Source organism: Salvelinus fontinalis, chromosome 23 (assembly GCF_029448725.1).
Source record: "Salvelinus fontinalis isolate EN_2023a chromosome 23, ASM2944872v1, whole genome shotgun sequence".
Taxonomy (NCBI): domain Eukaryota; kingdom Metazoa; phylum Chordata; class Actinopteri; order Salmoniformes; family Salmonidae; genus Salvelinus; species Salvelinus fontinalis.
The window spans coordinates 32181725-32205616 of record NC_074687.1 but is presented as its reverse complement, the minus strand read 5'-3'; the positions used below and the strand labels follow the sequence as shown (position 1 = coordinate 32205616).

Sequence of the window (23892 nt, the reverse complement as noted above, 5' to 3'; positions counted from 1 at the left end):
ACAAACACATTTTTGATGAGCAGTTTGAGGGTTTATTTAGCGTGTGTCTCCACGTCAGACTCAGGATCTAGCAGAGACATTGATGTAAAGGTCAGAGTTGATGCTTGTCAGAAATTGTAAAAAGTATCTATGGCCCATAGAGTGACGAAAGAGCCATATATAGTTCTTAGCAACTCTCTGTCATGGCAAGCCAAGCAGAACAAGAACCATAGAATCAGAATTTGAACCTGATTCTATTCCTATGTTCTGGAACAGTAGTGTTGATGTTTAGCCTTTGATTTAACCAGTCTTTGACAAAGCTGAGAGAGAAGTGGGAATGACACATGCTGTTGTTTAGTGAGACTGAAGGAGGCAGCTGGAGCCAGGGAAATAATGAAGACTGACCTTTCAGCTGGGAAAACAGGGGGCCACGTCTGGAAGATGCCAAAACGCTTCCTCATCCCTGGTGCTTTATTTCTCTACTAGTGATGAATTTGCCTGCCTCTGTTTGCTTTGAAGTGTTTCTGAAAGACGGAAACAAACAATAGCTCTCTGAAAGTTCAACCTTCCCAGAGTCGGGGTTGGAGATGAATAAGAAGCAGCGGAACAATGCTGAAACTCAGATGACGTCCATGTAAGTCAAAATGTAAGGGAAACTATCACTCAATGACCCCTGGTGCAGTTTGTCCAATCGTGGGAAAAAGTATTCTCCTAAAAACATGGTTTGGTCCAGGTGATAGTGGAGGTGGTTTGGGAGAAATATAATAGAGACTCTGCTCCGTCTGCTGTTCTACACACCCCTCATACTGAAACCTGAGTAGGTGCCAATGAGATTGTCCTCAGCTCTGCTTCTGTTTCTCACACTTTTCTCCATCCCCCATGTCTCATCTTTCGGCCATATTCTCTAATGTCAACACTGCTATAAAAAATGAAGTAAGGCAAGGTATTACCTTCTATATCCCACCTGATGCCAATGCTCATACGGTGTAGTGTCAATGTGGAGTGCACATCTGATCACCGAAAACTCTGTTTAAGTTCACTGAGGCTCAGCATACCCAATTCAGATACGTTGTATGCAAATGTTCAAGGTATCTGCATATGGGATTTGTATGCACTCACAACAGGAATGTTCACATCAGGAGTGGGCTGTTCTGGTTAGAGACATGTTTTTAGCACTTGATGGTTGTTATTGTTGATGAGATTTAGCACGACTGGAGACTGGGGGGACCAAGTCTAAAGTCTGTCCATGAGATCCAAATAGCACCCTATTCCATATGTAGTTCACTACTCCCCCCCCCCCCCCCCCCCCCGTGTCACTTTCATGCTCCTTAGCCCTGGAAATCAATTTCTGATGGTGGTTTTAGTGCCGACGAGATCAAATTTCAAGCCTGTCTCTCTGTAGCATCTCTCTCTTTAGCATCTCTCTCCCACCCTCTCTCTCTTTCTACCTCTCCCTCCTTTCCCCTTTTTTATTAGCCCTCCAAGGCAGGCGTTGGTTTGATGTGGAAAGGCATGTAGCGTGTGTCTCTCTCTCTGGCATTCACTGCTTTCATTCTCCCACAGCTGCTGAACAGCAGGCCGATAAGCTCAGCTAGCAGCAACAGGGAGCCGGATAGAGCAGGAAACAGAAAACATTTTGACACTCTGGGTAACACAGGCTGAGGAGGTGTAGTGAAAATGTATGGGTCTGGAAGATAATTTGAGGAGACTGGCTGTGTGTGTGTGTGTGTGTGCGTTTGGTTTTACTACAAGGGTAGTAAAATAAGGAGAATTTGGACAAGTGGGGACATTTCGCCGGTCCACACAAGGAAAAAAGGCTATTTTAGGCTTAGGGGTTAGGGTTACAATTAGGGTTACGGTTAGAATTAGGGTTAGGCGGTTAGGGTTAAGGTTAGGGTTATGTTAAGGGTTAGGTTCAGGGTAAATACGTTTTTGAATGGGAATCAATTCTTTGGTCTCCACAAAGGAGTAAAATAAACGTGTGTGTGTGTGTGTGACAAGTTCCTGAAATAGCGTCCCCTCGTGTCACGCCTTAACAGCCTCAGTTATAGTGCTGATATTCATGAGTCTCGGCCATGTACATAGGCTGACAGTAGGTGGCCTTCAGATTGCAGGCCTGCATAGGACAAAGGGAAAGCAGCTAGCAAGGTACTGCTCTGTGTCAGTGGTCATTTGCAGCCTTGCTGTGTGGAGAAGAAGGTGCTATCTGTATCCATAAGTGTCCAGATATCCATACCGTTTGAAATGTTTGAATCTTACTCGACTGTGATGTGATTTGTGGATTAATATAAAGTATTTCAAACGTGTGTGTACGTACAAGACTACACGTCAATAGTAAATTAAGATGGATCAGGGAGTTCTCTGTAGTTCTATGGGGGGCCTGCAAACATTATGGATTATGAGAGGAAGTGAATGTTTAGCTGGCTGGCATTTATTATCATGAATGTTGCCCTGGAGGCAGCTCTGCAAAGTGGTTACTAGCTGGCACAGCCATGTGGTCATAAAACCTAGCACTAACCTTAAACACACTGGTAACCCTAATGTCTGACCCTAACCTTCAATAAGACAAAAAGCACATTGTCATACATTTTTATGTGGAAATCACTCAGTTCTGCCTGCAGGTCAAGATTCATGACAATAAAGATTCATGACAATTACATGGATGCTAAATGGAGCAATACCCAAAACATACTCAACCTCCCCCCTCTACCACATTACTGAATCACTGCATCACCCCCACAGAGCAGTGTCACTTTCATGCCCCTTATTCCTGGAAATCAATTTGTGATGGTTCTTTTAGTGCTACAGATGAGATCAAATTTCAAGCCTGTCTTATTCATTCTCGCACTCTCTCTCTCTAGCTTCTCTCTCTCTCTCTAGCATCTCTGTCTCTCTCTCTGTTCCTCTCCAAACCTACTGTTGCCATTTTTTTCTCAATGTTCCTAACCTCACCTCCAGGATCAGAAGTTTATTACATCACCATCCATGGGCTGACTCAGGCAATCAGACCTGGGTTCAAATACTATTTGAAATTATTTCAGATACTTTATCTGGACTTGATTTACCTTGGCTGGTTCAATTAACAAATATTTGCAAAACTGCAAAACCCACCTTTCTGTCATCCAGGCAGGCTAAAAGCAAAACGCTTTTAGTATTTCAACGGTTTCAAATACTATTTGAACCCAGGTCTGCAGCCAACTTGTTAATAATTGTGTTCAAACCAAGCCTGTATTACTTTCTCACATTAGGAAAAACAACATGACGATTCTCTTCCCTTCACTTGTTGAGTCAAAGAATATTAGAAGGGAGAAGAGAATATGCGGCTGTCACGTCTCGTTCAGAATTCTCCCACCCGCTGATTTTAAACAAACAGAAACATTTGCCAGTAGAGACCCAGTCGTTGGTTTGATGCGGAAAGGCGTGCAGTGTCTCTCTCTCTCTGGCTTTCACTGCTTTCATTCTCCCACAGCTGCTGAACAGCAGGCCGATAAGCTCAGCTAGCAGCAACAGGGAGATTGATGGAGCAGAGGCTGAGGAGGTGTAGTGAAAATGTATGGGACTGGAAGGTGTGTGTGTGTGACAAGTTACTGAAATACCAGCTCCTCGTGTCACGCTTTAACAGTGAAAGGTTTTGGTGCTGATTTTCAGGAGACTCAGCCATGTACATAAGCTGACAGTACATGGCTTTCAGATTGCAGGCCTGCATAGAACAAAGGCAAAGCAGATAACGTTAGCGAGGTATTGCTCATTTGCAGCCTTGCTGTGTGGAGAAGAAGGTGCTATCTGTATCCATAAGTGTCCAGATATCCATACCGTTTGAAATGTTTGAAACCTTCTCGACTGTGATGTGGATTAATATAATGTATTTAAAATATGTGTGTGTGTTCGTTTGTGTGTGTGACTTTTACCTAACTGGAGCTTGACCCTCGTCACACCAGTGTAGGGGGTGGGTCCCAAAGACCCTCCCCATTATTGATTAAGGGGACCTTAAGATTCATATGTTTTGCTGCAGGCCTTATAATAAGATACTGTTGCTATGTGTCTAAAAACTCTGCCACTGTACGTTGCACAAGCCATCTATATTAGTCTTTGTGGTTAAGCTCTGGCTGTTGTGAGAGTGTGCTTGCAGGCTTGGTCTGAGTCAGACCAAAACTAGATGAAGAGAAGTAACCATTGTCTGGTTTTGACATTTTGATCTTGTGTGACAGTGGACAATGCTAATGAATTCAGAGAAGCTACTGTACTAGGTTGACTTCTAAGGTAACCTCAGCTTATTGATACACACATACATTGACGTAGGTGATCATACCGCTAGGGAGTGATCACATGTATAACATCAGCTGTGCCCTTAGGTGGGGTGCAGAACTTACTCGGAAACATGTGTGCTATGTTCCCGTTGTCAACTACTGTCTGCAATTGCATGAATAAATGAATGATTGATTTACTGAAAGATATTCTCTGATTGCTGATTTCACCAATAAGCAAATGATTGACAAGGAACAAGGAACCTACCTCGACACCAGCTGGGGGAAGCCAGCAGTTTCCGTGACGACCACAGCTGCCTTGCCCACAGGGTTAATGATCAACTTCCTTTTACCACCAGCCAACTTCCTAATGAGTCGTTAATGGTGTGTCAGAGGAGAGAGGACATTGAGTGTATGAGTTTATGCAAAAGGAGCAGGTATGGAGACTGGAGTGTGTGGCGTGTTTAAGACCCTTGTGTCCCACCCAAATGATAATACACACATTAACATACATGGGAGACATACACACACACACACATGCATGCACACACACACACAGGGTAGCAATAGAGAATCTAACAATAGATCTGATTTTCCATGGCCTTACAGTTGTTGAATTAGAGCGGTTTGGAAGAGCTGGTTCTGAGTGAGCTCATGATTGTAGTGCGCTCTAAGAGCTCTGATCCCCCCCCCCCCCCCCCCCCCCCCCGATCCCCTTATTTCCTTTGACACAGAGCCACATCCTCTCCTATGCTATCAATCCTTAAAGCTAGTGATATTCGTCCAGGTTTCAGTGTCCTGATTTCAAGACATGCTGAGGGTCTGAGAAAAGGTCGCTGAAAAGCTTTATGGATTATTGTCATCGATGCGTTGATGAATGGCTGAGTTAGGGAAGATGGCCTTAAAGTTGACCATTTGCACATGCCACTGCACTGAGCTGTATCAAGTTTGACTGTCCAGCTCGCTCTCCTTATCACAGGTTATGAGCAACAACTGTATGTGTGTGTGAGAGAGAGCGAGAGAGAGAATGTGCTTAGTATCCCATGAGAACAGCATTGACAGGGTAAACACACTTTTCATAAGTTTAGCAGACTGTGGTAAATCAGCCAGGCTGCTAGCCTGTTGCTAATGGAACTAGAGGGATGCCAGAGGCAGGGAAGCAGGGGCATGGAATGTGGACAGCTCACGCACGTACAAACACACAGCGGCTGCAGGATCTATTCCACCTTGGGAATGTTCCCCAAGTCAGCAAGGCAGGCAGTCAGACGAAGCAGGCAGGTAGGTAGGCCGGCAGGCACACAGACAGGCAGGTAGACAGAATAACAGAATGACAGATTAACAGAATAACAAAATGACAGAGTGGCTGTGTACTGTGTAGAGGAGGGAACACATCCAAAATTCTATGTGACTCACCAAAAAGCTCCTGACCAAAACTGTTCTTGGATCAGCAGAAGCTGCTGATCTGCGCCCACGCCATGCCTGAGCTAGGTTGACACCCACTAATTGGAGCTGGAGAGATTTACAGAGATGCAGTGTTCCCCATTAGAACCTCGGGGAGGTGAGCTAGTGGTGATAAATACCTCCCACTGACAAATCCCCATGACCAGGCACCTGGAGGGGGAGGTCTGACTGGAGCTACTTCTACTCCCGCAGAGTGATGCCTACCTCTACAACTCCCCCGTACAAGGTGACATCTCTCAGGGCTGGCATCTCCCTCCACTCCCCAGGAACAGGCAACATCTCTCAGGGCTGGCATCTCCCTCCACTCCCCAGGAACAGGCAACATCTCTCAGGGCTGGCATCTCCCTCCACTCCCCAGGAACAGGCAACGTCTCTCAGGGCTGGCATCTCCCTCCACTCCCCAGGAACAGGCAACATCTCTCAGGGCTGGCATCTCCCTCCACTCCCCAGGAACAGGCAACATCTCTCAAGGCTGGCATCTCCCTCCACTCCCCAGGAACAGGCAACATCTCTCAGGGCTGGCATCTCCCTCCACTCCCCAGGAACAGGCAACGTCTCTCAGAGCTGGCATCTCCCTCCACTCCCCAGGAACAGGCAACATCTCTCAGGGCTGGCATCTCCCTCCACTCCCCAGGAACAGGCAACATCTCTCAGGGCTGGCATCTCCCTCCACTCCCCAGGAACAGGCAACATCTCTCAGGGCTGGCATCTCCCTCCACTCCCCAGGAACAGGCAACATCTCTCAGGGCTGGCATCTCCCTCCACTCCCCAGGAACAGGCAACATCTCTCAGGGCTGGCATCCCCCTCCACTCCCCAGGAACAGGCAACATCTCTCAGGGCTGGCATCTCCCTCCACTCCCCAGGAACAGGCAACATCTCTCAGGGCTGGCATCTCCCTCCACTCCCCAGGAACAGGCAACATCTCTCAGGGCTGGCATCTCCCTCCACTCCCCAGGAACAGGCAACATCTCTCAGGGCTGGGGTGTCCGACTGAGTCCCTGCTGATCAGCGCTGCTACATTTTTCAGCCATTTCATGAACGTGGTTAAGGCTAATGAGAAGTTTGGGAATTAACCTTTTGCTAGTTATTTGCAGTAATACAGTCTGATTGGACATTAACCCCATGTTTCATTAAAGTGATTCATCGTTAGAATCATGGGATCCTATGGTTCTAAAATTAAATTAGCCTTAAGATGCTTTTGTGAAACCGGGCCCTGGTCAGCAGTCATAACATTAGTTGCAATTTCACCTTGGTTTATCTGCAATATTACGATCAGTATGCAAATGAACTGAAAATAATTGCCATCATTACCGTCCTTATCATTCAAATGGCCCAGAACAATGCCTCCGTCTAATGAACAACAGAGAGGGCTAAATGAGAATAGAATGTTATCATATCTGCCACATCAGGTTCCACACCATTCATTATTAATGAACAGTTGTGTATTTACCAAACGCCAAGACCTATACTGCAATATTGCGCTGTCGAAAAACCTTATTCTGAATAGAACTGCTCTGCACTGAGTTAGGGAATACATTTTTATAATATTGAAATAATGTTGGAGGAAATATGGATCTCCCATATCATTACCTACCTCAGCATTGTCGAAACACATTATTCTAGCCAGAACTGCTCTCTGCTGGTTTAGACTAGAGAATAAAAGAGAATAACGTTGGAGTAAATATGGATATCCAATTTCGGTAATTTAACTATGGTTAATATTGATCCACCTGTCCTCAAAATACATCCGAAGAGCTGACAGCGCTGTTGTCTTGTGCCTCTTTTTTATTGAATGAACAAGTCATTTGATTTCCAGTCCTGTTTTTAGAGGACGCTTCAGTCCCATCAGTACATTACTTTCACTTTTATCTAGCAATGTGTGTACAGCATCTTTGCTGTTGATGGTCTGTTAGTGTAGAGAGGATAGATGAATGTCTCTCCCAACTCCCTTGTTGTCTCATATTGCTGAGTTTATAGGGCCCTTCACTAGACCACAGTGTTATTGTGTACCTCCCTCATCAAAGCCCCATCCGCCACGGTCTCCGTGGAAACCAAAGGAAACACAATTGGTGCATGTCGCCTGGCAACACAGCCTCCTACAGACACAAACACACACGCGTACATCAAAATATACATGCTCGCTTACACACACAAATACGCACGTGTGCGCACACACACACACACACACCTGGCTCCACATGTAAAGAGCAGACACACGGCACACACGTCTCTCTAACCCATATCCACACTGCTTCACTCAGCTGTCAGAGTAGCTGTCAGAGTAGCTGTCAGAGTAGCTGTCAGAGTAGCTGTTAGAGTAGCTGTCAGAGTAGCTGTCAGCCCAGGAGTTGTATATCATCTTGTGTTTCTAGTGCAGAGGCTGTTCTCTCTGATGCTCTGCCTCCCTCCGACTACATATTGCACTGTTCTATGGTTGTCAGATGTAGATTAATGCAATATTCTGAATGTGTGTGTTCATGTAAGTGTGAAAAGATGAGTTATGAAATATGCTTTCCTTAATTAACCCCTGTGGAAATATAATTAGCATAATACAAATATTCCTATGAAAATCCAGCTGTTTAAGCTAAAGATATCAATCCAATGGCGGCCTTCCGCATTTGCGGTGGACGAACGGGTTGGGCTACACACTAATATGACCCCTCTATGGAAAGGTGAGACTTTCACGAACACGTACATGTTGGTTGAATGGAATTATATATGGAAGTAGTTTAGTGCCCAATTTCTTTTGTTAAATATGAATCAAAAATACATAAATGATTTCCTGATCTTTCTTGTATCTCTCAAATATAAAACAAGCTTCCTTTTGATTCATTTTTGGCCTATCTGTTTTTTTCCATGTACTGTATGAATCTGTTATTCAATGCGTTTCTATGGACTAATAGCAGTAAGGCCAAAATATTTTTTATACCTAATGGTCCTAAAATTCTAAATCAAATAGCTAAATGATCCTTGGTATGACCATCTTAAAACAGGCCCTGAGGACACCTGTCTGGCCACGAGGGTCCACACTAAATGTAATGTTCTCATTCCCTAGAGTAGTAGATCGGGAAGATATGGAAATGTCAAAACTATTTTCAGAGTTTAACCAACCAGACAGAATAACCAAGTCTCTCTCTCACTCTCTCTCAATTTCAATTTAAGGGGCTTTATTGGCATGGGAAACATATGTTTACATTGCCAAATCAAGAGAAATAGATAATAAACAAAAGTGAAATAAACAATAAAAGATGAACAGTAAACATTACACATTTCAAATGTCATTATGTCTATATATCGTGTTGTAATGATGTGCAAATAGTTAAAAAGTACAAACTCTCTCTCTCTATTTCAGCTCTTACATCGTCCCATGGTACTGGCTATGACAGCTACTCATTTATATCCCTACTTCTTATCCCCACTGCCATCTGCTCTGCTCTGCTCTGCTCTGCTCCACCAGTTTGGAAGAGAGGGACAGAGAGTGTATGTGTGTGTTAGTGATCTGTTTGCCTGAGAGGGTGTGAGTGTATTTGTGTCAAAGCATGTGCTGAGAAGTGTGTTGATCAGTGGATTGTTGGATGTGAACAGGTCTGTATGTGTGTGTGCGTTGCGTGTGGCAGGATCAATGCTATATTGTACTGTACTGGATGTCACACGTCTCCACCAGGTCCGGCAGTGTCTAATTGTGCTTTACACTGAGGTCAGGTTAGGTCAGAGTTTGGCGGCAGTTCAAACGCATCAAACACCATCTCAATCCCCAGGTCAGGACCTCTATCACACGGCCCACTGGGGAATTCTGATGCCTCATGTTAGACTGACTTAGAGAGGAAGAGACTACTCAAACCAGTCTGAATTAGAGAGGAAGAGACTACTCACACCAGTCTGAATTAGAGCGGAAGAGACTACTCACACCAGTCTGAATTAGAGAGGAAGAGACTACTCACACCAGTCTGAATTAGAGAGGAAGAGACTACTCACACCAGTCTGAATTAGAGCGGAAGAGACTACTCACACCAGTCTGAATTAGAGAGGAAGAGACTACTCACACCAGTCTGAATTAGAGAGGAAGAGACTACTCACACCAGTCTGAATTAGAGGAAGAGACTACTCACACCAGTCTGAATTAGAGAGGAAGAGACTACTCACACCAGTCTGAATTAGAGAGGAAGAGACTACTCACACCAGTCTAAATTAGAGAGGAAGAGACTACTCACACCAGTCTGAATTAGAGGAAGAGACTACTCACACCAGTCTGAATTAGAGAGGAAGAGACTACTCACACCAGTCTGAATTAGAGAGGAAGAGACTACTCACACCAGTCTGAATTAGAGAGGAAGAGACTACTCACACCAGTCTGAATTAGAGGAAGAGACTACTCACACCAGTCTGAATTAGAGGAAGAGACTACTCACACCAGTCTGAATTAGAGGAAGAGACTACTCACACCAGTCTGAATTAGAGGAAGAGACTACTCACACCAGTCTGAATTAGAGAGGAAGAGACTACTCACACCAGTCTGAATTAGAGAGGAAGAGACTACTCACACCAGTCTGAATTAGAGAGGAAGAGACTACTCACACCAGTCTGAATTAGAGAGGAAGAGACTACTCACACCAGTCTGAATTAGAGAGGAAGAGACTACTCACACCAGTCTGAATTAGAGGAAGAGACTACTCACACCAGTCTGAATTAGAGGAAGAGACTACTCACACCAGTCTGAATTAGAGGAAGAGACTACTCACACCAGTCTGAATTAGAGGAAGAGACTACTCACACCAGTCTGAATTAGAGGAAGAGACTACTCACACCAGTCTGAATTAGAGAGGAAGAGACTACTCACACCAGTCTGAATTAGAGAGGAAGAGACTACTCACACCAGTCTGAATTAGAGGAAGAGACTACTCACACCAGTCTGAATTAGAGGAAGAGACTACTCACACCAGTCTGAATTAGAGGAAGAGACTACTCACACCAGTCTGAATTAGAGGAAGAGACTACTCACACCAGTCTGAATTAGAGGAAGAGACTACTCACACCAGTCTGAATTAGAGAGGAAGAGACTACTCACACCAGTCTGAATTAGAGAGGAAGAGACTACTCACACCAGTCTGAATTAGAGGAAGAGACAACTGGCTGTGTTTCATTCTTAAAATAAAATACTCACTTTCCTTTTCTTCAAGTCTCTTCCTTTCTCTCTTTGTTGTGATCAACATCTCTCACCCCGTCTGATCCTATGTGATGTCTGTGTGGGACCCAGCCACTCTCCGTTTAGAGAAAGAGAGCGCAGATCGGAGAGGGGGGAGAGGAGAAAGAGGGAGAGGAAGAGAAAAGGCTTATTTGTCTCCATTAACTCAGCCTTCACTCAGAAAAAAGTGATGGGTGGAACAACACTAGCCAGAAGCAAGTGAGTAGCTCTGCTATGACTTCCTCTCTTCTATCAGAATGGAAGGAATACTGGTGATTGTGGTCTGTAAGACCTTAGTGTAACCCTATATTACTTTTGCATATCACAGTAGAGTTGACAATACCAGCATAAGCGCTGCAGAACAGACATGCGAAACACAGCATGCACAGCAGCTACTGTGCATCACCCAGCTTCTTGTTAGTTCACCCCTTACTGACCACTTATAGTGACTCACACTTGATATTAATCTTGTTATTGAATCTGAAGAAGATACCGTAGAGAAAGTAATTCATTATCTTAGTTTCTACAGTGCTCTTCAGCTCTCTGAACCCGTTTGACCGGTCTTTAACGTTGATAGGTACCTCTGTGGAGTTGACATGCCTTTCACACACCTTTCAAGTGCCTCCTCAGTTCTTTCTGTAGAGGGGAAAGACAGTCTCTCAGAAGGCATTAGTGGGTGTTCGTTCTATAAATGAGAGGAGAATCGAAGAGAGGCACTCCACAGCATGTCCCAGAGGAGAGAATAGTCTGTCCTTCTGTGAAGAGTCTCTCTCCGCCCTCTTCTCTTTTCTCACACACTCCAACGCCCTTTCTCTCTCTCTCTTCAGTCCTCTCACTCCTTCTTTGTGTTGTTTTCAGAATGAACCCAAGGAGCCTCTCCCAATAGATTCCAAGGCCAGGATTCAACCTTGGCAACCTTCACATTTTTTTCAGAACTTTCAGAATGGGTTTGATTAGAAGTCAAACGAGGCACACCACTTATATTCTTTTTGTGTTGTGCAAATCTCCTCATTGTTAGATGCGTCTTACTGATTTTATTCCTTATGCATGATCCTAGTCTGAAAAAAGCAAGCAAGCACACAGTGTCCTGTTCTCATTCCTCTGACAGCAGATCTATATTCATCCCTGCCCCACACAGAGAGACTGACTGACTGGCAGTGTGTTGGGTTGGAGCTGGAGTCTTCAGGTGGTAGTAATTGGTGGCAGACACAGACAGACACAGACACACACACAAACACACTGATTGAAGGGTTGTAGTGTTTTATTGCAAAGGGATAAATGGCACAGTAATTACATTCTATACGGATCTATTTTGGAAAAAAGTATTCTTTTTAGCCCTGGCCTCTGTAGCACCCAGTCAGGCATTAATTGTCACCTTCACAGCACAGGGCCAAAGCCAGGGCCAGAGTTGGAGATTCCAACCAATTTCATGTATAGTACACCTTGGCTTTTATTGCCCAATGGTAGTCTAACTCTATTGTAGTTCTGTAATTCTCTTAAGTCTCCTTTTGTCTATTTCTTTCATTCTCACTGCCTTTATCTGTCTGACTTTCTCTCTTTTCCACTCCCTCTCTCTCGTCTTTGATGCACGTAGGCATACACACACACAGGCATGTACATGCCCCTCCCCCCGCTTTTGTTCCTTGCTAGTCTTTTGGAGTCTTGCTCCCCCTGCTCTCTGTGCCCTGCAGTCAGTGTTGTGTGGTGCGGGGCTCGGCCCCTTCTCTTGTGAGCACACACACGCACGCATGAACATACACACACACGCAACACACACACAGCAGCTCAGGCCAGCCAGCTTGGTAATAAGACTGCCAAACCCACACCCACCCTGCACTCACCAGTCGCTCAGTGCTGAGAAATTGCTTGTTGTCTAATGTCCAAACCCCAGTTTTACATTTTTTTTTTTTTTTTTTTAACAAGCTTCAAACTGAAAAAGGCCACATTCTGTGGTGGCAGTGAATGTTGTTTTGGTTTTCAAAGCAGATGCCCATGGTTTAGGACTGTTGCATTGAATACTGTTGGATGACACTACATATCTGCATGAATTCCCTCTCCCTCACACACAAGCACAAACATACTGACATTTAGCATCGTAGCAGACTCACCCACGAGTTGTGTGTGTGTGTGTGTGTGTGTGTGTGTGTGTGTGTGTGTGTGTGTGTGTGTGTGTGTGTGTGTGTGTGTGTGTGTGTGTGTGTGTGTGTGTGTGTGTGTGTGTGTGTGTGTGTGTGTGTGTGTGTGTGTGTGTGTGTGTGTGTGTGTGTGTGTAAGAAAGATGCACTCTCCATGTTCAAACAACCCATCCCCTTGCTTTCAAAACAGCTGCAGAGAGATCCTTCAAAGGCGCTTTTATAACCAGGCAAACCAAATAACTAGCCATTAGCCACACACACACACACACACACACACACACACACACACACACACACACACACACACACACACACACACACACACACACACACACACACACACACACACACAAACACACACACACCATAAGTAGTTCGGCTCATATCAAAATCGCACAATCACATTCTGCACACCGTGAATACAGAAGAACGCAACAGCTCAAACAAGAAAAGAGAAATGACAGTCCATCATTACTTTAAGACATGAAGGTCAGTCAATACGGAACATTTCAAGAACTTTGAAAGTTTCTTCAAGTGCAGTTGCAAAAACCATCAAGGACTATGATGAAACTGGCTCTCATGAGGACCGCCACAGAAAAGGAAGACTCAGAGTTACCTCTGCTGCAGAAGATAAGTTCGTTAGAGTTACCAGCCACAGAAATTGCAGCCCAAATAAATACTTCACAGAGTTCAAGTAACAGACACATCTCAACATCAACTGTTCAGAGGAGACTGTGTGAATCAGGCCTTCATGGTTGAATTGCTTCAAAGAAACCACTACTAAAGGACATCAATCAATGTTTCTTGGGCCAAGAAACACAAGCAATGGACATTAGACTGGTGGAAATTTGTCCTTTTGTCTGATGATTCCAAATTGGCGATTTTTGGTTCCAACTGCTGTGTCTTTGAGAGATGCAGAGTAAGTGAACAGTTGATCTCTGCATGTGTGGTTCCCACCGTGAAGCATGGAGGAGGAGGTGAGATGGTGTGGGGATGCTTTGCTGATCACACTGTCAGTGATTTATTTAGAATTCAAGGCTCACTTAACCAGCATGGCTACCACAGCATTCTGCAGTAAAACGCAATCCCATCTGGTTTGCGCTTGGTGGGACTATCATTTGTTTTTCAATGGGACAATGACCCAACACACCTTCAGACTGTGTAAGGGCTGTTTGACCAAGAATGAGAGTGATGGAGTGCAGCATCAGATGACCTGGCCTCCACAATCACCCGACCTCAACCCAATTGAGATGGTTTTGGATGAGTTGGACCGCAGAGTGAAGGACAAGCAGCCAACAAGTGCTCAGCATATGTGGGAACTCCTTCACGACTGGAATGGAAAAGCATTCCAGGCAAAGCTGGTTGAGAGAATGCCAAGAATGTGCACAGCTGTCATCAAGGCAAAGGGTCGCTACTTCTGAAGAACCTAAAATACAAAATATATTTTGATTTGTTTAACACTTTTTTGGTTACTACATGATTCCATATGTTATTTCATAGTTTCGATGTCTTCACTATTATTCTACATGATAGAAAATAGTACAAATAAAGAAAAACCCTTGAATAACTACAGTAGATGTGTCCAAACATTTGACTGGTACTGTACATGTCAATGCAGACACACAACAAGTAGGTGACAGGGGGGAGAGGCGTTGTGCCGTGAGGTGTTGTTTTTAGAGACTGGTATGCATAGTATTCATATTAGCCCTCTGATTACAATGAAGACCAAGACGTGCCCCTCTGTTCTGGACCAGCTGCAGCTTAACAAGATCCTTCTTTGCAGCGCTTAACCATATGACTGGACAATAATCAAGATAAGATTAAACTAGAGCCTGCAGGACTTGCTTTGTGGAGTGTGGTGTCAAAAAGCAGAGCATCTTTTTATTACAGACATACGTCTCCCCATCTTTACAACCATTGGATCTATATGTTTTGACCATGACAGTTTACAATCTAAGGTAATACCAAGTAATTAAGTCTCAACTTGTTCAACAGATTCATCTAGAACTTAGGGAATGTGGATGCTCCTCATTACACAAATGAGACCAACACATATTTTTTGTATCTTCAACATACATTTACAAAACATTTTGTATGATCTCTTATACACGATTTTAGGCCCAGCATTTGGAACTTTGGCTTTTCTAGATATGGCCACTATATTATGGTCAGTACATCCAATAGGTACGGATACAGCTTTAGAGCAGAGTTCTGCGGCATTGATAAAAATGTGATCAATACATGTGGATGATTTAGTAAAGATATCAGGTCACTTAGAAAATAGATCTCTCTTAACATCACACACATTATCAAGCATTGCACACATATTATCCAGATATGGACTGTTAGCACTTCGTGGCTTATAGCAACACCCCAAAATAATAGACTTTAGATTAGGCAGGTGAGCATGCAACCACAACACTTCAAAATCATTGGACATGAGATCCCCTCTCATATGGCTCTGAACATATACAGCAACACCTCCTCCATATGCATTCCTGTCTCTTTTGTATATGTTGTATTGCTACATCATCAAAGGAATTATCTGGGCAGCTTATCGGAGATAGGCATAACATAAAAATATAAAATAAATCAGCTTGTAAAGAACCTTGTTCACTCTCCATGTTCAACCTTGTCACACACACACACACACACACACACACACACACACACACACACACACACACACACACACACACACACACACACACACACACACACACACACACACACACACACACACACACACACACACACACACAAGGTTGAACATGGAGAGTGAACAAGGTTCTTTACAAGCTACTTTGGCCAAATAAAAAAGGTACACTGCAGAAGCATACATCTGCAAACAGAGTAATGCTATATAGGCTATGCTGATAAGATCAGAGATTTGGATTCTGAGTGACTGCAGTAGAAGGTTGTCTTTGGAGAGTGAGTCAACAGCACTCTGCTACTACTTGCTGTCACGCTGACTACATTTCTATGACTACTTGATTGAGAGAGAGAGAGGAGCCAGTGACTTCATGTTATTATACACCCCTACGGTTAGAGCTTAACCACATAGCCCTCAAGTGTCTCTGTGTGCACACGTCCGTGATGCAGGCCCAAAGACTCGGTTGTGAAAGTATACTGAACAGAAATATGAACGCAACATACTGCAATTTCAAAGAGTTCATATAAGGAAATCAGTCAATTGAAATAAATTAATTGGGCCCTAATCTATGGATTTCACATGACTGGGCAGGGGTGCAGCAATGGGTGGGAAGCCAGGCCCAGCCAATCAGAATGAGTTTTTCCCCACAAAATGGCTTTAGTACAGACTGAAATACTCCTTGGGACATCTGTGGCATTGTGTTGTGGGATAAAACGGCTTATTTTAGAGTGGCCTTTTATTGTCCCCAGCAGAAGGTGCACCTGTGTGATCATGCTGTTTAATCAGCTTCTTGATATGCCACACCTGTCAGGTGGATGGATTATCTTGGCAAAGGAGAAATGCTCACTAACAGGGATGTAAACAAATGTGTGCACAGAATTTAAAATAAATAAGCTTATTGTGCGCATGTAAAATGGGACCAACACTTTACATGTTGCGTTGATATTTTTGTTCAGTGTATATAAATAAACCAAATCTGCTTCCCAAGCAGTTCAGACAGCCAGACTGGTTCCCCCCTCTGTTGCATCAAATGGTCCATGACAAAGCGTTCGTTAAAAATTCATATCATGTGTAAAAAAGGGGCCTGGGTCATACAGTCCATGTATTGAATAGATATTTCATGCAGTCTTTGCAAACTAAGTTGTGATTAACATTCCGCGGGTTATATATAACTCTGGGCAGGCTTGTACCAGCAGCAACAAAGTGGATGCTTCAAAACTGTTATTTCATTCATTCGCCAATTTTGATTGGCTGTTTAAATCTTGCACAGCCTTCACGGGTCACTGTCCCAACACTGATTATTAATGTCTAGACTAAACTAGCTAGGGGTGTTTCAATTTGTTTATTATTAACACGTAGACTTATCAATGTAGGACACATACAGGCACACACACACACACACACACACAAACACAAATAACCCCCCCCCCCCACACACACACACACACACACAAATACCCCCCCCCCCACACACACACACACACACATAACCCCCCCCCCCACACACACACACACACACACACACACACACACTCAAGGGAATAACAAGAACAGAACACTGGATTTCCACCTTGTTGTTTCTCGTGACAAGCTTTCAACTGCCATTTTAAAAACCTAATTTCTCACTTGTCACCATCTGAAGTACAATGCTTTGATTTCAGAGCCTGGAGCCTAAGGGTGCTGTTGCTATAGCTGCGCTGCATTGGTGCTACTGCTCATACGTATTCATTCAGTCAACTGTTGCCCAGAGCACAAGTGGATCGCTCAATTGACAATTTGATGAGATTGGGGATGGTGGCTTTTCTCATTGACATTGTAACGGCCTTCTACTCCAATCTTTATATCAAAGAGCAAAGAGAGCTCTGACAAATAACAAGATACAGGTTCTTTGATTTGCAATGTACAGGCAAGTTGCAAAGTAGGGATGAAACCCAACAAACATGGGTTTGATCAAGAGTGGCTCAGAGTCTCTGGCATAGCTGGACAACTGAACTATTGTCCTTCATTTGGACTCTGCATAGTGAACAGGGACAGTTCACACAGTGACTCAACTCCCATGTCCCTCAGAACTGACAGTAAGAGACAATACCCTCATGAAAAAAATATTATAAGAAAAAAGAGGAGAACAAAAAGAGGGCAGAGCAGTGAGCGGTATCACAGGGAATGTTAGAGACATCAATTACACCAGTATAGCCATGTCTGAACCCCTATCACACTAAGGTGTCTATAATGAGGAGAAGGAGAGATGGTGGTAGAGAGAGGGGGGGTAGAGAGAGAGAGAGAGAGAGGTAGATAAAAATAGACAAAGATAGAAAGAGAGGGGGGCATCAGAAAGAGAGAAAATCAGGAGAAAAAAAAGAGAGATCTGGACTATGATCAATGCAATCAGCAGGTCTGGCTTTTTAATATGGGAACTGTATCCAGGCAACGGCTAGCAAGAAGCAAAAAGTAATCAAAGTAAACAAGTAGAGGCTGATTGTTTATAAAGAAACCAATGTCTCAATTTTTACTCGACCGTCTCAAAGTGCCGTGGGAGCTGTTTTGATGTGAATTTGCTGTTAAACATCTTAAAATCACGTTATGAAAGAGAATGGCCACACACATTCCTGTGTCTCTCCAGAGATAAAGAAGCAAAGCAAGAGGATTTACCGCCCACCTGATCTCGCCTGCCTTCAGTCATTGAGGACATGTATTTCCATTGTTAAAATGGTCACTCGGCTATCTTGTCAATATAATAGATCATCTTTGGTCTCTCCTAGTTGCCATTATTGTTAGCGTAGCATAATATCCTGTGGACCCACAGGAAGAAGGCAATATATTGTTTCGCAATAAACTCAGGTAGCTGATTCCTGTGCAGTTATCCATCAATCAGTGAATTGAAACAGAAGAATTGAACCAGCAGGAGATGTTAAATGAGCTTTCAAGGAAGTGAGAAGAGAATTGGCAACTTGCCAGGAAACGATTAAGAGAGTGATTAAGAGAACGCAATGGATTTCCTCATTGACTGATGAGTGGGCTGATCTCTTTGAACAGTACTTAAAGTGGAACTGACAGCATTTTAGCGTGATGAAATCTTATTAAAATATGTTAATATACACCTCCAGAGAGAATGCCACGTTTTAAAACATGTTCTGATAAGCAAGCACTTAAATATGGTCATTTTCACATTTTCAAATATTCTTAGAATGTTTGGGAATAAGGTATTTGTGTAAATTCTATAGCAATATAGAGGCGGCAGGTAGCCTAGTGGTTAGAGCGTTGGACTAGTAACCTAAAGGTTGCAAGATTAAATCCCCGAGCTGACAAGGTAAAAATCTGTCGTTCTGCACCTGAACAAGGCAGTTAACCCACTGTTCCTAGGCTGTCATTGAAAATAAGAATTAGTTCTTAACTGACTTGCCTAGTTAAATAAAAATAGAGTGGGAAAGCAGATGTGCATTTGGACAATTAATAGGCACTGCAGTAAATAAAACATCTGTCTTGTACACAGACCGGTGTGCTATAGTTAATCAGATCTACAGTAGGCCTTTATACAAGCCATTTGCCACACAGGCCTTCCATCATTCAGTTTGAACTGGACTGTGTGTTTACAGGCAGTTGCAACAGTGTGACTTTAGATCATTAGAACACATTTGCTAAAAGCCACAAAATACACCTGAATCGATGCAAATATGTAAACACAGCGGGATTCCTCTTACATTTGGGAACTTTACAGTTCTATTGATCAAACAACCCTGAAAAGGTAGGCTCTCTCTCCCACAGTTATGCACATCAACAACAACAAGATCAACAACTAATGCTAGCCAGAGCAAGATGAGCTAAAATCTAACCAAGGAACATTAAACCTTTTCAGCTAGTTGGCCGTCAAAATTGCACTGATAAACGTCTTTCTGCAGCTTGCCTGCCAATGCAGGCTTGTCCCAACCAAACACAGCTAACTGGCTAAAGTTGGCTAGCTTGCTAACTAGTTACTTCCAGATACAAATGAAAGAACACCTCACTCTGACCATTTTACTCGCCGTAGTAGAGCTGGTTATGCTGTTTACATGTTAGAGTGTTCGTGATTAACTTTTACTTTTTTGCCTGCGTTTACTGAAACCGGTCATATTCAGCAGGTGTTGCGTGTTAGTAAATTCATCCGTTTTTCTGCGCTCTGGCATACTCAGACATACTCTTGCTAGCTAACCAAATAACACCAGCATCTCTAGCTATGTGGAGCCACCAAAAAACGAAGAGGAAAAGTCAGTCACTCACCCACTCCTCCAATGAAATTACATCCTTCTAGCAGCTAGCTAGCTGGCTAACGTTAGGCTCCATGTTTTTAGCTTGCTAAATAGATACGCTAGCCTATTAGCTACATTACGCCTGACTTGTGATCATTGCCCTTCCTAGTTTGATTGTATTGACATTCCCAGCCTTAGTTACATTAGTCAGTTTTTGCCCAAAATATTGACGAGTCATTGAAAATTAGTCATTGAAACTGAAACAGTGCATCTCGAATGGAGGCAGCAATCAATGCACTAGGCCATCTGATTTACAACCTTTTTGGACTACCAAGAAATGTATTGGTGTATTATATTAATCATGCATTGAACTGCATCCATCTATTCTGCCAACAATGCCTTAGTGTACGTCATGGAACGTTGAATCAAATAGAACCTATTTTTAAAACCTCTTATGAAGTTGCTTTTGTAGCATAAACTGAGAATTTGATGTTTTTGACTGATATTATGATTGTATGTCTGTTTCATATCTGTAAAGTTGTTAAAACGCTGTCAGTTCCACTTTAACCTACACACTCACATATGTACACACACAGTTTCTCTCTCTCTCCCATATACACACCTGCTGCATGATCAGTGTTGCACTGTGCTGACTAAATCATTGAGGGCCATCTGGCTGTACTCCAGAGGCTGTGAGTGTTCCGCGTGCCCCCAGGGAGTTCTAGCCCAGCCAGCCCATATAGGCCTAATGCTCCATCCACACTGAGCCCAAATGGCACCATATGATCTTTATAGTGCACTGCTTTTCCCCTCCCCTATATGTCAAACGTAGTGCACTCTCGGGGTGCCCTTTTGGACGCACCCTGGGAGATATGAGGAGACCACACAACCCTATCCGGCTTACACTGAGGGATGGGTTAAACTCATTGGCTCCAACAGATCAGAGTTGCCAGCTATGCCTCACTGCCTCCCTCTCTCCAGTTTGACTTTCTAGCTGACTGTGCAACTTTTCATCTCCTTTTTCTCGCTCTCGATCTTGCTCAGTCCCTCACACACACACACACACACACACACACACACACACACACACACACACACACACACACACACACACACACACACACACACACACACACACACACACACACACACACACACACACACACACACACACACACACACACACACACACACACACACACACACACACACACACATTCTCTCTCCATACACATACATTCATCATCACCCCCTTCCCACACAAACACCCCCTTCTCACACATAGTCAGGTGTGTTGACATCCTGTTTATGTTCATGTCTCAGTGATTTGATTAGTTCCCTCCTTCGTTCTTCCCACACGTCATTACAGCAGTCAAATCAACTGCGTGCCTCAATTGAACATCTACCATCTACACAGCACATAGAGTACACAGCAGAATACAGCAATCTCCCCTCCAGAACCATTACACCATCAAATATTTACAAAAGCATTTCCCAGAGGAGCCCTGCGATTGATGGATCAATATGAATAACCGGACAGTAAGCAATAAATACTCAAGGGGAATATTTGTCCATCTCGATTGCCGCGGGCTCCAATTGAAAAGGTGAATAGAATAGAGAAGGGACAGATCAAATGTTCTATTCAACCTAACACACACACACCCAAAGAGACAGGCACACAGGATTCAGAGCGTGAAACTAGACACACACACTCACAGACACAAAGACAGAGAAACACACAAGCACACACACACTCCCTCTCCCGCATCTCCACAATGAGAGACCAGACCCATCAACACAACAAATGGAGGTTCAAGTTGGGGCATGTTTGTCCCTACATGAGACATTGTTAGTGACAGAAAACCAAATCTGTTCTGGCTTTTACATGAAACTGTAATGAAAGAACAGGACATTTTGGCATGTCTCTCTACAGTACATTGGGCCATCCCCTCATGTCTCTCTTTCTCAGTGTGTCTGAAGTTCTGGGTTGCTGCCCCAGCTCTTTCTCTTTTGGTTTTCCTGGAGCACAGTGATGTCCCAATACGAGGCTGATGATTCTCTGCTGCTTACGAAGAGAAAAGTTGTTGGAATGAAAATGAACCTGAAACTCAAATGAGCCGAGCTGATAATTAATCATTTCAGAGCTATACAAAATGTCTCTTGTGTCATCTTCTTAGTTTTATAACCCCTTTCTCTTCTTTCTCTGTCCCTCTCATTCCCTCTTCCTCCTTCCCTCTTTACCTCTCTCTCCCACTCTCCCTCAACCTCCCCCTCCCTCCCTTTATTCCTCCCCTCCTTCTCTCTCCCCCTTCTACTACAGACAGTAACTTTGTCCTGGGTAACGCCCAGGTACAGTCCCTCTACCCCATCGTCTACTGTTCTGACGGCTTCTGTGAGCTGACCGGCTACGCCCGCGCCGAACTGATGCAGAAGAGCTGCGCATGTCATTTCCTGTACGGGCCGGAGACCAGCGACCAGCTGACGGCGAAGATCCAGGGGGCATTGGACGACAGGGGGGAATTTAAGAGTGAGCTGGTGTTCTACAAGAAGGGAGGTGAGAGACTCAGAGACAGGGGGTGCCCCTAGGGCTCTGGTCAAAACTAGTGCACTATATAGGGAATATTGGACCATTTCAGACACATCCAGAGAGACCGAGCTGGTGTTCTACAGACTCAAGCCTCGTTTATATCTGGTGCTAACATGCGTCCTTTGTCCTGATCTTATCCACATTATGATTGTGCCCACATTGTAGCCGTTGCATCTACACATGGTAGTAAAATGTGTCTCTTATCTGCCCACTGTTTCCGCATTGTGACCAGATATCCTGGTTCCTCCATGTATGAAAATTATTTGACAGATATTCCTTCAAAATAATATGTGTTTATTTATTTTAAGATACATATTGATGCCATAAGTCAATGGTGACACCTGTCAATGATTTGGAATAATGATGATTTAAATGGTTTCACTGTCCAGATCCGTCTACACTTGTAAGATATCCAGGCAGAACGCATCTGACTACCTCTAGACGTGGTCAGGTAGACCTGATGGCAACCAGATCACAATGTGTCTTTTAATCATCTAAACCTGCCTACCAATGTTGTCACGGTTCTCTAAAGTAGAACCCAGAAGCAGACCAGGACAAGGAGAGTAAGACGAAGTTGAGTATTTATTTACAAGTTTAAATGTAGTGATAGAAAAATCCAAGTGGCGGAGCGGGCAGCGGAGGTGAGTTGATGGGGTTGAATAGGCAGATCCAAGGAAGTAACTGAAGTCACCGACGACCAGGTAGGGATGGGATGAGTGTTCCGGGTGAATGATGTTCATGGCTAACGATCCGTCAGGGAATGGATGTCAGGTCAGCGCTTATGAAGTGGAGGGGTGATGATCAGGACCAGGTGTGCAGATAGCTGATGGGATACAGGTGCAGGTACTCAGAGATCTTCCAACTAGCTACGTCGCCCGGCAACCAGACAGGGTGCGTTCCAGGACGCCGGAAAAAACACTCCAGGACAGAACACAGGCAAAAACAGACTCAGGAAGCGGGATTCGTGACAGTACCCCCCCCTCCGACGAACGCAACCGGGCGTACTACCCGGAGCGCCAGGGTGAAGGCGGTAGAAGTCACGAAGCAGGTCAGCATCAAGGATTTGACGCCGAGGAATCCAACTCCTCTCCTCTGGACCATATCCTTCCCAATCCACGAGATACTGGAACCCTCGACCCCGCCGTCTGGAGTCCATGATGCGGCGCACCGTGTAGGCAGGACCACCTCCGATCATCCGAGGGGGAGGAGGACGAGGAGGAGGGGGCAACAGAGGACTGAGGAGAACCGGCTTGAGGCAGGAGACATGAAAGGTGGGGTGTACTCTAAGCGTTGCAGGCAACTTGAGTCGAACCACAATAGGATTAATGATTCTCTCCACCACAAACGGACCAATGAACTTCTGTGACAATTTCTTCGACTCAGTCCGTAGAGGAAGATCCCGTGTAGCCAACCAAACCTTATCTCCG

The 23892-nt window shown here is 44.2% G+C and overlaps 1 protein-coding gene across 1 annotated transcript in view; it reads left to right on the top strand.

Moving 5' to 3' along the window:
* kcnh3 (potassium voltage-gated channel, subfamily H (eag-related), member 3) overlaps positions 1-23892 on the top strand; it is a 195226-nt gene that overhangs the window by 109650 nt on the left and 61684 nt on the right. The window contains exon 2 of the mRNA XM_055878487.1: positions 22199-22432. Coding sequence (XP_055734462.1) covers positions 22199-22432 — 234 coding nt within the window. The remainder of the gene's footprint in view (positions 1-22198; positions 22433-23892) is intronic.